We start from the raw sequence: 16,459 nt of genomic DNA on the forward strand, positions 1-16,459 counted from the left end.
AATTGGCCCAGCCATTTGCCACAAACCCAATCGTGTTTCCGTGGACACCCTCTGGCCACTCGTTCCTGTCGGGCGCACCAGTCTACCCCTCTTCGCCACTCAGATAGGGACGTGGAGGAGGATGACATCCATTATGCAGCAATGTTTCTCTTGGCCACTAGGAGAGCTCTACCTAGGAATAATCTTTCGGCTCTTGTGCTTCCTCTCCCTCCATCAACCCAAGTAATATCAGCTTGGGAGAGAGGGGCACTTCCCAGCCCAAGGTTCAGTATCAGTTCCTGTGTAACTCCAGCCCAATAAAGTGTAATTACCGGGCATACCCACACCATGTGATAGAAATCTGCTGGCTCATGCCTGCATTTAGGACAGGAGGTGTCGGGACGGAGTTCAGCCCTATGCATTCGGAGAGGCATAAGATAGGCAGTGTGTAGGTAGTATGTCTGCACTATCCTCAATCTGGAGATAATGGCAAGCTCCTGTGGGGCCATCACAGCATTGCGCCAATCCTCTTCTGCCAGGGGGCCAATCCATCCCTGCCAAAGGTGCTGCAGATGCTTTATGTGTCAGGCATATTGACAATCAATGTACAATATATTTGTGCGATACCCCCTTGCCCCAGGCACCCCATAAGGAGTTTTGGTTCTAAGGGGCTAAATTCAGGTAATGGGTCTGACAGCGAAATCTGAGTCTGGAGAGCGTGCCTCAATTGCAGGTACTTGTAGAATTGGGAGGGAGTGAGGGAAAAGTTACTTTGTAGGTCTTGAAAGGTACAAATCTGTGTCCCTGACCATATCTCTCCCAATAGGGTTATTCCTATTCGGTCCCAAGCCCCAAACCCCATAAGAGCCGCCACCTCCTTGTTGTGATATTTGTATTTTGACCACTGACTTCGGGTCGCACCACTTTGCATTTGGCCTGGCTGTCCACCGTCACACTACTGATCACCAGTTACAGACTCCATTTTGTATTCAATTTAGCCTTAGCTTCATTCTGCCTATTGACTTTATCATAGCATTAGACACTGCTATGTTAAAAGTTGCCAGTGATTTTTCACGTTGTACACTGTGCATTCTGTCTTGTTTTCATTCTGTCTTGTTTTCGTCCTTTTTTTTTTTCACCAAGGGCTTTGACTGATAAGAATGTACTCAGACAGCAGGGAACGTCCTTGTTTTGACTTGACGTCTTGGAATTGTGGCCAAATCCCAACGTGTTATTTTCAAAGCATACCTAAACTAGCCAGCATTTTTTAATACTTATTGCGCAAGCAGGAGGGGTTTTTTCATAAAGCTCCTTCTTCAGTTTTTTAAGATATAAAAAGAGACCCAGATCGACAGTAGGAGATTCAGATGTCGGATGTCTGATGTATATTTTTCCTGTGAGGGTAGAGATCTCTCTTTCTCACAGTCGAACGGGGTCATCGGCTTGCTGGCAGGAGAAAGATGAAGCACCTGACAGGCCGTACAGTGATGCATTTTTAATTCATTATTTGCTTTGCATTATAATATAGATACATATATTTGCTGTGTATATTGCAGTGGAGAATCATTCATGTATGTTTTCATTTAATTGCTGGGACTATTTTTAAACGTGTGCGTTCAACATGCTAATCTCCTTTTAGGAACCTTGCGTAGTGAAATAATAAATGTCTTCTTTGGACTAAGAAGTGCATTCCAGAGATTTTTGTCAGTGCATGAGTATTTCAGCTCGGTCATTAGTGAAAAGCAAAACACTCCTCCATCCAGGTACCATGCTAAATTAGGGTCTGTTGAGTGAGTCTGTTACCCCATTGTCTGTGTCAGAGTGCTGCCTTCCAGGCCAGGAAGTCTTCCTTGGTTACTGAGGGAGTGGATTCAGATATGAGGGGCCTATAGAGAATGGCCTGTAAACAAGGGAACCCCAATAGGGCTAGTTCGAGCATACGTGCTGGATCAGACCACCCCCACTGAACCATTATTTGATCACCAAGAGTTGGGATGCTAAATAGTAGAAGTAAAGGCTGGACATCCCCTGTCCCCTGTCGTAGGGACATAATAAGCAATATTTGAAGGCAATACGAGGACATGACCCGTGCCAAAAAAATGTCCTCGCCATGCTCTCAAGGACACTCAACCATGATTGGGGTAGGTGAAGTTGCAGGTTTTGAAAAACATACAAGAAACAGGGGAGGAGCATCATTTTGAACCGGGCTGTACGCCCCCTTACGTTTAAGGGGAGAGACTGTCAATGGGTGAGGTCGGTCTTAGCTTTCTTAACCAATGGCTAGAAATTGAGAGACCAGACAAGCTTTGGGTGCAATGCAACCCACACACCCAGATATTTAAACCTTAGCCTATGAAAAGGAATATTAGTCTGCCACTCAAAACAGTCTTTTGATGGGCTAAGGGGTATCAGTACCGACTTCCCTGGGTTCACCCTAAGGCCCGACTGAATTCCGAAACTATGGACAGGTGGAGACAGCAGGACGCTATGTGCGGGGTCTGCTAAGTATAGTAGAACGTCGTCTATGTAGAGCGCTTTACGATCCTTCTCCGTTGTTTCGCATGTCCACCCTCTGAGTTGTATATCAGTATGAATAAGTTGGGCCAACGGCTCAATCATCAGCGCGCAGAGAAGCGGCGACAGTGCACACCCCTGTCTGGTTCCTCGTCGTATTGGGAAGGCTTTTGACAGTACCCTGTTAACCTGCACTGAGGCCGTCAGCACAGAGAACAACACCTCCACCATGGCCCTGAACCCAGGTCTGGGACCTGCTCGCAGCAGCACTGACTGAAGGTACTCCAAATCCACCGTGTCAAACGCCTTTTCAAAATCAATTAAAAGCAGCCACAGATCCTCTGGTAGGCGGTGGGCCAAGGCCACCTTAAGTCTTCGAAGGCAATGTCTTATGCTACGTGAGGGCATAAAGCCACATTGATCTCGGTGGATCAGTTTAGGGGGGACCGTTTTAAGTCTATTGGCCAGTATAGTATGGTCGTAAAAATCTAAGTTTCTACGTTAAGGAGTGATATGGGACAGTACTCTTTGAAAGACATCGGCGGTGGCTGCGTTTTAGGAATAAGTACTATTGTAGCTTGATCCATCTCTGAAGGGAAGCTACCCGTCTGGGCAGACCTCGCCATATAATGAGAGCAGGTGGAGCAAAAGGATATCGCGGAACCGCGTATAGTACTCTGATGGAAAACCGAACGGGCCCAGCATCTAACTGACTGTCAATCTAGAAATCACCTCCTCAACCTTTACGTCAATGAGGGGTTCATCTAGGGCTTGTGATTCCTCAGAGAACAGACGGGGAAGGGGTATTGCCTCCAGAAAATTACTATAGGACTGTGAACCACTTTGCCTCAGGGAAGTGTATAATCGTTCTTAGTAATGGGCAAAGACCTAGGCAATCTCGGGAAGAGAGCGACTCTGCGAGCCCTCCTTGTCAACTATCTCCGGTATAATTCTCAAAGCGTGATGATGTCAGGCTAGCCAGTACAGCAACTTGCCGTTTTTGGCCCCCCACCCGTAAACCCTCGGTGCTTGGCGGCCTCTAGTGACTGCTGGAATATCTCCTCTTGGACCAGCGTTAGCTGGTGCAAGATCTCCTCCCGAGACTCGAAAATGAGGTCCCCCTCCAGCCGAAGGGCCCGTGCCTCCAGCTGGGTAATGTGTTCGGCTCTCTCGCAGTGCTGGGCACGAATCCGACCCTTGGCATGTCCTCGTATGGATGCTTTGCATGCAGCCCATAGTGCGGTGACTTTTGAGCCTGAGCCTTCATTGGATTTGAAGTACGCCTGAAATTGGACGAAGTAGTTGTCTTGAAGATACCAGCCGTTGAGGCACCACATTGGTCTCTGGTCTGGTCTCGGGGAGCCCACACTAGCCAGGGCAGGGGAGTGGTCCGAGATCCTGCCAGGAAGGATTTGGTTTCCGTAGCCGGTAGGATAATCAGGTCAATGCTGGAGTGGGTATGATGCACAGCCGAAGTATGGGTAAATTGACGGTTGCACTGGTGTCAGGTTCTCCAAGCATCGCATAGTTCGAGCCTATGAAGCCATACCTTGAGTTGGCCTGCCCCAGTCCGTCTCGCCCTCAAGGAGGATCCCAAAACGTCAAACTCAGGGTCTGGGACCACATTGAAATCACCCTATAAAATTTTGATTCCCTGACAGAGGTTCAAAAGGACCTCCGATAGGTCTTTCAAGCAACTGAGAAGAGTTGCGGGAGGTACATAGACACTGCCAAAGTGCACCAGCTGCCCTTCCAGGGTCCCCGTCAGGCCCACGTAGCGACCCTGTGGGTCGCGTATCACATTTGTGATTGTTATAGGAAAGGAGCGTTTCAGGACAATGCCCACCCTGCGGGAGCCCCTAGAATATCCTGAGTGATAGATTCAGTCAGACCCCTTGCGGGCAAGGAAGGGGCAGTTTGACCCTATAGGTATGTCAGGGAGGTGGCGGTGAGCGATTGTAAGTACTGAGGCACGCTTCACACGATCAAGGAGACCATTAACATTCCACAAAATTTTATTAAATATCATGGGGATCGGTGGTCGATGTGCCCGTCGGATGTCATGGGACGAATACCCCCCACGAGCTCCATTTTAGAAGTGGGGTTTGGTGGCCCCATGTTGTGTAACCACAGCAGTCTCAAGCTGCATTTCAGGAGTCTGCTGAAGTGAGTGCCGTATTTTGAGAGAAAAGGAAAAGATGGAACATGTAGAACATACATCATATAGCTAAAGTAAAGCAATAACAAGCTTACATCCCCCCACCCCCTAACTCCCACCACAGGCCCACCCCATACTTCTACCTATGAAGCATCTGTCACCCTGTAACTAAGAAAGGTTAAAACTAGAACATTATGTTTCATTAGGAAAACATCTGATTGGGGGAAACACCCCTTTAAAGCAAACAAATTTTATCAAGGCACTTCTCATGTAACCCTTAGCCTCAGTGTTCTGTTCATGTAAGAGAGCTCAAAATGGATCACATCTTTATTGTCAGGAACATTTCTTTGATCGCAAAGTCCTCCGTATGATGGGGAGGCCCGCCGGCCAGTGGAGATCAAAGGCGCTAAGGTCAGAGGACCGGGCTATGAGACAGATTTGAGTCATCTTGGAGAGTTACTGCAGCTGATGACTGGGGCAGGTTGGATCTGGCCGCATCCCTCCCTTTCTCATTTCCGTCCAGGATGGATCAAGGTGGGGACTCTGAGCAAGCGCTCTCACATCGCCTCTGGGATCGGTTGCACTTCCTCTTTTGCTTGGGTAGTGGGTTTGGATGTTTGGAATCTTCTATAGCCATATGTTTTGATCATTGGTCAGACGGTCTCCGCAGTGGGCAGTCTTCAGTGAGCCGTTGCCAGGCCTCTTTAGGATCGTCAAAGAAATGTGATTTGTTGTTGTGGATGACCTGTAGCCGGGCTGGATGCAGCAGACGATATTGAAGTCCCATGGCTTTAAGTTTTTGCTTTACAGCTGTGTATGATTTCCGTTGTTGTTGTACTTCATGGGTGTTGTTGGGAATATAAGAACTTTGGTGCCATCGCAGCAGTGGTCCGGCTCCTTACGGGCCTCCCCAAGGACCAAGTCTCTGTAGTTAAGGATATGTGCAGTGATAGGTCAGGAAGTGCCCTGGGGATCAGAGCCCAATGGACCCTCTCCACCGCAAACCAGTGTGACAGGAGGTCTGGAGGTACCCAGGATCTAATCCATTTTTCCACGAAGTCAGTTGTCTTCCTGAGATTGGCACCCTCAGCTCCTTCCGTAAGACCCACCACGTGCAGGTTGTTGTGCCGGGAGCAATTTTCAGCATCTTCAGCCCTTCTGTGGAGGTCAGCGGTGCGGGTGAGTAAGGAGGATACGTGGGATTTTAGCATAGATATGTGGGATTCCGTTTCTGCACTGCGTGCGGTGGCATTTCGAGATCCTGGTGCAATAGTGCCATGTCCATGCGAATTCTCCAATCTTCATCTCTACGACCAATTGGGATGACTGGATGGCTTGGAGAATAGCCGTAAGGTCACTGGACATGAATGCCGTTGAGTCCTTTGCATTGCGGAAGCCCCTGTGGTATATTGGTTGATCTGGGACATGGTAGAGCAAGTGTGTCTGTCCTTGCCCATGGTGACAATAGTTCAGTGATCTCAGCATGACCCTCCGCGCCCCCCCGAGTGGAGAAGGATCCTCCGCACTTTCTGGGCATGGGCTGCACAGCCCGGCAGTTCCACCAGGAGCACCATACCGCTCCGGGGCAGTGTGTGGCACACTCCCATGCAATCCCAGAACCGGGTCCCACACGAGAGTCTTGATCCCTGTAGTACTCAGTTCAGTGGTCAGTGAGCAATAAGTGCTGTTCTTTAAGGTAGCTTTTCAGTCAACGGGAGGTAACTCCCACCCCCCTTCTGGCTCGCCTCACGGGGAGAGGAGGGAATGGAAATGAAATGGGGGAGAAAAGGCCCCTCCACAGCCAGGAGTTCAGTTGCAGGACTCAAGGTTCCAGCCGAAAGTTGCGCAGGGCCCTATACCTCCCTGCAGTGGGCTCCCGGTCTCCGCGGCCTGGGCAGATAGTGTCAACAAAACAAAATGTAGATTATTTCTCCCTCAGACCCCTTCTGCACCTTGCAGTGGCAGCTGGAGTCAAGGCCCTCTCGGTCTGTTGGGAGTTCCACCAAATACATTGCACCCAGCCGAGAGCCAGTCACCACGCCAGGCACAAAAAAGAGGGGGGGTGGACAGGCGGCACGACTCCCATCAGTTAGGTCGAGCGGATGGAGGGGAGTGAGTGTCGTATCTCCACCTCCCCCAGACACCCACCGCCGCGAATCCGAGGGACGGCTGCCCAGGATTTCACAGGCGTGGCCTGCTCTCTTGCACTTCTCAGATCCACTCCCTGCGACCCCAGCTGCCGCTCTGATATTTCGCCCCTGGGTCCTCTCACTGGGGTCGGGAGCCTCAATCTGGCCGGTGGGTAGTGTGTGGAGGGAAACACACTGCCAGGCCCTCACCCGTCTCCACCCGGCCGGTCATGGACCAACCTCCTGCCCAGGTGGGGTAACGCACGCAGCTTTATCTCTGCTTCGCTACTACGGGTCCGCCTCCCCTGACCTGCTCCAGCTCTAATGTCAGGGCTCCCGTCTCACTCTCCGTTGCGGGCCTCAGTCCTTCCCTCCCAGTCAGGGCTTCTCATTCCCTCACCATGTGACTTCTGGCTCTGCCTCACGGCACTCCGCACCTGCATCTCGGGGGCCCGATCTGGGCGGCGGGTAGAGTTGGGGGGAGGGAGGCCCAGGGCAGGTCGCAAGTCAGGGGCAAGGCCACTCCGACCACGAGAGCGGCTGCGGCCCTCCCTGCCAAGCACTTCAGGCTCGCCTGGCTTTGGGCGCTGCTCCGCGGCATTCTCACGCGGATCCCACCAGGATCCCACCAGGGAGGTCCACGGGCTCGCTTCAGGATCCGATGGTAGCCTTTGTGCCGGATTTATGCAGGATTACAGCGTCCGCCATGTTGCCCTCATTGGCCACCCCACCTGGCCCCGAGTATTTTTAAAGGTGGATCGCAGGGAGTACCTGTGTAAACTTAATAAGTCCTCCTCAGGTTTTGGACTAGTCCCTATTTGCATCCATATTTCCCCCTGTAGCAAATACATACACTTGTACGTACACAAACTTGTATAAGTAGAACGCAGAGCACTCTTGGAGTGATGCAGTGATACAAATTCTGTTCCAGCCTTCATCCTCCTGGAGCCTGTTCAATTCACTCTTGCGCATCAATACACATACGTTTTATTTGCTTGGTTGATTTACGCTGCAAAGGTCTGCAGGCTTCCTATTCATTTTTCGAAACCCCTAAAAAAAGACTGCTGTAGTCACTGTGGGGAACTCTCTTTATTTGCTTTTCAGTTACTCCCTCGAAGTAGCATTTAAAAGTTAACTGGAGATGAATTAGAAATGAAAGAGATACATTTATTATTATCTGCATGTTAAACTGGAGTAAATGCAGTATTCCTAGTTTGATGCACTATTGAGTTCACTAGATTAGTCTTCTAGTCATTTCTAGTCTTGGAGGAAGAGTCCCAGAATGATTTCCTTGTTTTCAAGGTTTGTGAATGAAACTTTCTCTCTGCTCAAATATAGAGTTCTGCACTGTCTAGTGTAAAGCTCTCCAGTAGTGCTTTCTGTTGTCCTATTGAGGAGGTGACCAGGATGATTTCTTAGCGAGAGGCGGCTCATCCAAGTGAAAAGACAAACTCCGAATACACAGGCAAAAAAAAACTGTTTTCGAAAATTTAGAATGGCAAAATCCGTACACAATTATCCTCATACAAAAATTCCAGCCTGTTCAAAATTGTAAAGACTCAACCACACTCACTTCCCACTTATTGTATGAATGGATTAATTTACTATATTAAATTATGCCATAATATATTAAGGGGCACGTGCTTGGTAATGGGTTTAAATGTGCTATAGAAGTTTTCTCGGGCGATATATTCATGTATGATAGAAATACTGCCAGTAAATGTTTTTGCATCTGTATTTTTGAAGACTTTATTTGTGTTTTAGGTGATGTTATGTAGTATTGCGCATTTGTAATATGAAAGAACTGTTGGGGCACCCCAAGTGATAATTGTTTTTGTCGAGGCATATGATATTGTACTGCGGTCCAGCTCCTCCAGTAGGAGGCACCTTTAACTAGTGCTTATACCGTTGTGAAAGAATGGAGCAAGGAGATTGACATTGTTTGTTTTTGTCCTCAAGGGAGCTGCATCCCCCAAGGAGTTCTACGCCAAGAACTCGAGGTGGACAGAAGGACTCATCTCTGCCTCAAAGGCAGTTGGCTGGGGAGCAACAGTCATGGTGTAAGTGCTGATACTTGTGAAATTGACTATAATATTGCAGTCCTCTTAAATGACTATCCAAAAGCATTTCAGGTAAAACTGAATTCAATGTAATTTGAAGCACACACATCATGGCGAGCTGTATGACCACTAGTAAAATTGAATTGTTAATGCTTTCCTGGCCTGAGTTCCCACTCTGCCTCCCTTTCTGATGCTGGAAATGCTGCACTGTTGTGGGTTCTCTGTGTTAGAGGTCTGCTATGTGTGACTTCCTCTTAGTCACTCCTTTTGTCCCTAGTGTACTTGGTCCTTTGTGAGTGCGATGCTCGACTTCCTTCTGACTCTCAGGTCTGCCTCATCTTTTCTTCTTGTGTATTGGACATGTCATGTTGACGTTGGATCGTTTCCAGCGTTGAGGCTTAGCACATGCCTTTTGCCCTGGGTTTACCTCAGTCGCTTTGTGTTCACATGCTTCGTTTTGATGACTTTTGGATCCAATCTGTAGTATTTGTGTTTTCCTGGACTTTACTTACCACTCTCCACTCCATCCCCTCAATGTGACTGTTGCTTTTGTTGCCCACGTTCGAAAGCATCTCTTAAGTAATTCAAGTCCATAATTCTGAGCAGAAAAAAGAGATCAAAAGTTCCCAATCTCCCTCAGTCTCTCTCGCCTGTGTCCCCTCTCTGCTCTTTGTGTATTGCAGTTATGTCCTGACATTGCTCCTGCCTCTTTCACGAGACCTCTGATGCTGTTTTCATTGTTGTGGACCTGTAGCGGGCAGATCCTCCCCTGCCTCTTGCATATGCCCCATTATTTGTATAACCAAATGTTAAGACAGCCTCCAGAAACCTTGTAGATTCCAAATCTAAGTCTTGAGAATGCACTTTTACTGTGTTTGTGCAAGAAATATCTCAACACCATCTGGGATTCACAAATTTTAAAATAATTTAAGAGCTTCTAGTACAGTACAAATTCTAACCGCACAAACTTAAGACAGGCCTAGGGCCGTAGCCATTGTGGGGGTGATCCGGAGTGGGGCGGGGAGGAGAACAGGAAGAGCCAGGCACCACGGTGCAAATTTGTTTGCATGGTTATAGGCAGCCTTGCAGGGGAAGTGAGGAGCAGCAACTCATGTTTAGTAAATATGGCTCTACACTGCTTTCTTCCCCTGGTATAACACAGCACAGCAACTCTGATTGTTGCACTCTTTTCCTCTACAATTTAGTAAATACACCCAATTATTTCACAACGTTTTCCAAACTATCCTTCCTAAAATACTCCCCCTGGCCCATTTTTTGGGATTACTGTAACTCTTCATCATTTTCCTCAGCCCCGCCCCATGCTCATCTATTCCCTTAGTGTTTCTAAGTGGACTCGTGATGGAATGAGCAGTTTATCACCAAACAGTGGCATCATGTGGGACTGTAAGACAGGTATACTGACACCAGAAAACTAACACGAACAATGACAGAGAGCCCCTGAAAAGTGGGCATAAAGTGGGCATAAAAAACTGTTACTGGCTCACTTCCACGGGAGCACCAACATTAACATGGGCACACCAACAAAAGTAGCCTGGCACGAGGACTCTAACATGGGGATACTAACACAGGGGCAGTGACAAATAGGCACTGTCATTACCATTGTGACACAGGCAAATCAACACTGAAACTAGGTCAGTGACACAGGGGACTCTGAATCATGAGCACCAAGAGTGGCAAGAGAAGAGTGACAGAGGACCACTAGCGTGGGGCACAATCACTAATGCTAGGACACTGGCATGGGGAAGTTTTATCTTGGGCACTGACACAAGGATATTGACTTTAGAACACAATATCAGCACTATAACACGATGTAGGGACATTGACTGGGAGGGATGAAATATGAGTGTACTGACATGTGGATACTGAGGGGTGCTCACCGAAAGACCTTCACATGGAGACACTGATACTGTGATATTGCCACTGAGAGATGAACACTGACATGCAGATTTTGACATGTGAGCAGTGAATCTGGAACATTGCCATGGGTCACAAGCATTGACACTAGCACAGTGACAAAAGAGCACTAACACTGGACATTAACCTATGTGTACCCGCAGTGACACAGCAAAACCGATACAAGAAAACACACACAGGAGCACCTACATGGGTATATTGACTTTGAAACAGTGACACTAGAACGCTGACTGGGGTGCAAAGATTGATTCTGCGACAATGGCAAGGGGCAGTGACGCTCGAAAATTGAAAAGAGGAGACTAGGATGTTGACACTAAAATACTGACACTTGGATACAACACCATTACAGTGAAATGGCTGAGAAACATTAGCGCCCAGACAGGAGGGACAGGCCGCCTGGGTTTTGATCTGTGGTTGCTGACTTGGACCACTAAATAACGACCCAAAGACTGACTTACGCATTAATACTTCTACTTGGACACTGACAAGGAGAGAAGGCCAAGGGTACCTGCCACAGTGACACTGCCTGGGTGCACATACATTGGGTCATGATGACACTGAGAGACATTGACATTGGGATGTTTGCTCACATGGACTGTGACACAAAAGATCTGACATAGAGACATTGATGCTGGGACCCTGACATTGGGGCACTGGCACTGGATAGATGGAGGAATGGGGTACTGTAAGGAAATGCCTCCTTGGCATGGTTACCCCCCTGACTTTTTGCCTTTGCTGATGCCAAGTTATGATTTGAAAGTGTGCTGAGGCCTGCTAATCAGGCCCCAGCACCAGTGTTCTTTCCCTAAAACTGTACCTTTGTTTCCACAATTGGCACACCCTGGCATCCAGGTAAGTCCCTTGTAACTGGTACCCCTAGTACCAAGGGCCCTAATGCCAGGAAAGGTCTCTAAGGGCTGCAGCATGTCTTATGCCACCCTGGGGGACCCCTCACTCAGCACAGACACACTGCTTGCCAGCTTGTGTGTGCTGGTGGGGAGAAAATGACTAAGTCGACATGGCACTCCCCTCAGGGTTCCATGCCAACCTCACACTGCCTATGGCATAGATAAGTCACCCCTCTAGCAGGCCTTACAGCCCTAAGGCAGGGTGCACTATACCATAGGTGAGGGCATAGGTGCATGAGCACTATGCCCCTACAGTGTCTAAGCAAAACCTTAGACATTGTAAGTGCAGGGCAGCCATAAGAGTATATGGTCTGGGAGTCTGTCAAACACGAACTCCACAGCACCATAATGGCTGCACTGAAAACTGGGAAGTTTGGTATCAAACTTTTCAGCACAATAAATGCACACTGATGCCAGTGTACATTTTATTGTGAAATACACCCCAGAGGGCATCTTATAGATGCCCCCTGAAAACATACCCGACTTCCAGTATGGGCTGACTAGTTTTACCAGCCTGCCACACACCAGACGTGTTGCTGGCCACATGGGGAGAGTGCCTTTGTCACTCTGTGGCTAGTAACAAAGCCTGTACTGGGTGGAGGTGCTTCTCCCCCTGCAGGAACTGTAACACCTGGCAGTGAGCCTCAAAGGCTCACCCCCTTTGTTATAGCGTCCCAGGGCACTCCAGCTAGTGGAGATGCCCGCCACCTCCGGCCACGGCCCCACTTTTGGCGGCAAGGCCGGAGGAGATAATGAGAAAAACAAGGAGGAGTCACTGGCCAGTCAGGACAGCCCCGAAGGTGTCCTGAGCTGAGGTGACTCTGGCTTTTAGAAATCCTCCATCTTGCAGATGGAGGATTCCCCCAATAGGATTAGGGATGTGCCCCCCTCCCCTCAGGGAGGGGGCACAAAGAGGGTGTAGTCACCCTCAGGGCTAGTAGCCATTGGCTACTAACCCCCCAGACCTAAACACACCCCTAAATTGAGTATTTAGGGGCCCCCAGAACCTAGCAAGAGAGATTCCTGCAACCTGAAGACGAAGAAGGACTGCTGACCTGAAAGCCCTGCAGAGAAGACGGAGACACCAACTGCTTTGGCCCCAGCCCTGCCGGCCTGTCTCCCCACTTCATGAAAAACTGCAACAGCGACGCATTCCCCAGGGTCCAGCGACCTCTAAAGCCTCAGAGGACTACCCTGCATCTAAAAGGACCAAGAACTCCTGAGGACAGCGGCTCTGCTCCAAAGAAGAAACAACTTTGCAACAAAGAAACAACTTTAAAAGGACTCCACGTATCCCGCCGGAAGCGTGAGACTTTGCACTCTGCACCCGACCGCCCCCGGCTCGACCTGCGGAGAAACAACACTACAGGGAGGACTCCCCGGCCACTACGACGCTGTGAGTAGCCAGAGTTGGCCTGAAGAGACCCCTGGGTCTCCCATTGAACTCCATTACAAACCCGACGCCTGTTTGCACTCTGCACCCGGCCGCCCCCGTGCCGCTGAGGGTGTACTTTTTGTGCTGACTTGTGTCCCCCCCGGTGCCCTACAAAACCCCCCTGGTCTGCCCTCCGAAGACGCGGGTACCTACCTGCTGGCAGACTGGAACCGGGGCACCCCCTTCTCCATTGAAGCCTATGTGTTTTGGGCACCACTTTGACCTCTGCACCTGACCGGCCCTGAGCTGCTGGTGTGGTAACTTTGGGGTTACTCTGAACCCCCAACGGTGGGCTACCTTGGACCCAACTTTGAACCCTGTAGGTGGTTTACTTACCTGCAAAACTAACAAACACTTACCTCCCCCAGGAACTGTTGAAAATTGCACTGTCTAGTTTTAAAATAGCTTATTGCCATTTTTGTGAAAACTGTACATGCTATTTTGCTAATTCAAAGTTCCTAAAGTTCCTAAGTGAAATACCTTTCAGTTGAAGTATTACTTGTAAATCTTGAAACTGTGGTTCTTAAAATAAACTAAGAAAATATATTTTTCTATACAAAAACCTATTGGGCTGGAATTGTCTGAGTGTGTGTTCCTCATTTATTGCCTGTGTGTGTACAACAAATGCTTAACACTACCCTCTGATAAGCCTACTGCTCGACCACACTACCACTAAATAGAGCATTAGAATTATCTCTTTTTGCCACTATCGTACCTCTAAGGGGAACCCTTGGACTCTGTGCATGCTATTTCTTACTTTGAAATAGTGCATACAGAGCCAACTTCCTACAGGTACTCACTGTGATACTGGAACACTGACAGGAGGAAACAAACAGAAGATCATAGACTTGGGGACACTGGCCCAGGAACAGCCACCAGTCCACAAACACTAACTGAGAAATTGGTACAAGGGAACCAGCACTGGGGCACTGATAAAGGATGCTACAATACATGGATACTAGCACTGTGAGAGGCACCACAAGGAACACCAGCATGAAGGGCACTGTTGCTAGAACAGCAAAACTGACACAGTGACTACCAGGGGAGAGGCATGTTGGGGCACCAACACTTGCACATCAATGCTGATGAGGGAAGCACTGACACAGCAATACAGACACTGGGGCAGTGACACAAGAGCACCGATATGGATACATTTACACGGAAAAACCGGGTTATCAGCATTGGCAGTGGAGCACAAGCATGTTACTGAGAAGTCCTTTTCTGCCTATAGCACATATCTCCAGATACTGTGCGATACAGATAGCGGGACAGTTAAAGTTAAATGACACACTGCCATTGGTATATATGTATGTATGTGGTATTTCTGTCACATAATTCTAGCCAAGAGGCAGCGAAGCTCTGTATAGGGTAAAGATACGGATAAAGTCAACACCTGATAGTAGAAGTACCTGACTTGTAGTTGTTAATGCACTGTTGTATAATGTTATTTAAAGATGTCCTTCCTCAACACTTTCCTAAATTGGTGCAGCTTTGAGAGTAGTCCTGATGAATTTGGAAGTATTGTTACAAATCCTTGGTGCATAAATGAAAAGGCCTGCTCCTTTGTTTTTTGTTTTTCTTCGCTTCTAAATCTGTAGTCTGATGGCGTCCTAAGACCCACCAAAGATGGTGAACTAGTTTGCAAGATAAGCAGGGGTGCTTGTTGTGATAGCTTGAAGATGGACAGCAAGGGGAGCCAATAGAGTTTCATAAGGATGCAGGTGAGGTGATCATATTTCTTTAGGTCCTGGATGAGATGTGCTGTGGAGTGTAGGATGCCCTTAAGGTATACCAGCGTGGATACTGGACGGCCATGAGTATAGGATGCCCTTAAGGTGTACCAGCGTGGATACTGGACGGCCATAGAGCCCTTTGACACCATTCAGAAAAAGGTTTGAGGGCTTCAACAGCAGTTCTGTAGTTGCTTTCTGAAAGAAACACTTTCTCTTACTTTAGAAGAGAGAGATGGTATTAGGCCGCCTTTGTTTTTTGGCAGTGTTTTCCTTGAAGTTGAGGAATTCTGTCTTGGTTGGGTTGAGCTTCAGGTAGGCGTGGATAAACCGGTCTGGGTGATGTGCTGGAAGTGTTTGACACTGTAGATGTCTACAGCAGAGGAGACTTTCAAGTAAAGTTGTGTATCATCAGCATTTTGGTTAAACTTGATGCTGTTATCTTTGAGTAGAGCAGAACGCAGCTCCATATAGTGGTTGAAGATGACATGGAACACAATAGATCCCTGGGAGATTCAGCAAGAAACAGGGATCTTTTGGGACCTGTAGGTGCCATGTGAACAAACTGATGTTGGTTTTAAAGGAAGTAGGAGTGCCAGTGAAGGACATTGCTGGTGAATCCAATTCGAGACATCGGGGTACGCATGGTGAGGGATTATTAACTTTCAAATGCAGCTCAGGTGCCCAGCAATATTGGGAGGCAGGGGGCATATTCATCTGTGGTAAGGAGGGCATCATCTCCAATGTGTCAGGTAGTGATCTCCATGCTACAACAGGATTTAAAGCCAGACTGGTAGTGGTGCAGGATATAGTTAGCCATTACATGGTATTGGAAAAACATTACTTTTCAATGATCTTGCCTATGAATGGTAGGTGAGTGATGGACCGTGAGCTGGCGAGGTCATCAAGGTAAACTGTAGGTTTATTTAGGATTCTGAGGATCTGGCCTTTCATGGGAGCTTCAGAGAAGATGTAATGAGTGATGGTGCGATTAACAGTGGTGAGTAGGGGTGAGAGTGTCACCTGCGAGATTGGAATAGTCACACTGGGACAGTAACACAAACATTGAGATAATTATATTGGTACTTGCTTACAAGGGGACACAAACAGGCAAAGGAATATGTGGACCTAGAGACCCTGGCACTGTTACAGGAACTTTGTCATTTAGACTGATTTTGGGCTACTGGTACATGTGCATAGTGGCTAAACTGACATTGGAAGCACATAGACCCCCGACATTGTAACATAGAGATGCAGGCACAGTGTCACTGAGAAGGACACTAACTGTTTTACAAGGATATTGGTACTGGAACATGATAGCTTAGAGACACTTGAGGGGCATAGAGACTAGACCAGGAGACCATTGACACAAGAGCAAACACGTCCATGGTCCCAACTGTTTTTTGATAGACCTTACTACCAATAGGGCATAACATTTGCAAATTCTGTTCATTAGCTATTCTTCCTAATATTTATTGTTGCAACAATAAAGCAGCCAATCAACTTCCAAACACAAGAACTCCTGAGCCCTTGCCTAAAATAACCAGCACCCTACCTCAGACAATGTTAAGTTTTCAGTATGCCATATGCTTACTGTTGACACAGTAAAGA

At 48.1% G+C, this 16,459-nt stretch overlaps 1 protein-coding gene across 1 annotated transcript in view; it reads left to right on the forward strand.

Moving 5' to 3' along the window:
- The window catches only part of HIP1 (huntingtin interacting protein 1), a 375,550-nt gene that overhangs the window by 287,689 nt on the left and 71,402 nt on the right, over nt 1-16,459 (forward strand). The window contains exon 26 of the mRNA XM_069226771.1: nt 8,740-8,840. Within this exon, the coding sequence (XP_069082872.1) occupies nt 8,740-8,840 (101 nt within the window). The remainder of the gene's footprint in view (nt 1-8,739; nt 8,841-16,459) is intronic.

This window comes from Pleurodeles waltl, chromosome 3_2 (genome assembly GCF_031143425.1).
Source record: "Pleurodeles waltl isolate 20211129_DDA chromosome 3_2, aPleWal1.hap1.20221129, whole genome shotgun sequence".
Taxonomy (NCBI): domain Eukaryota; kingdom Metazoa; phylum Chordata; class Amphibia; order Caudata; family Salamandridae; genus Pleurodeles; species Pleurodeles waltl.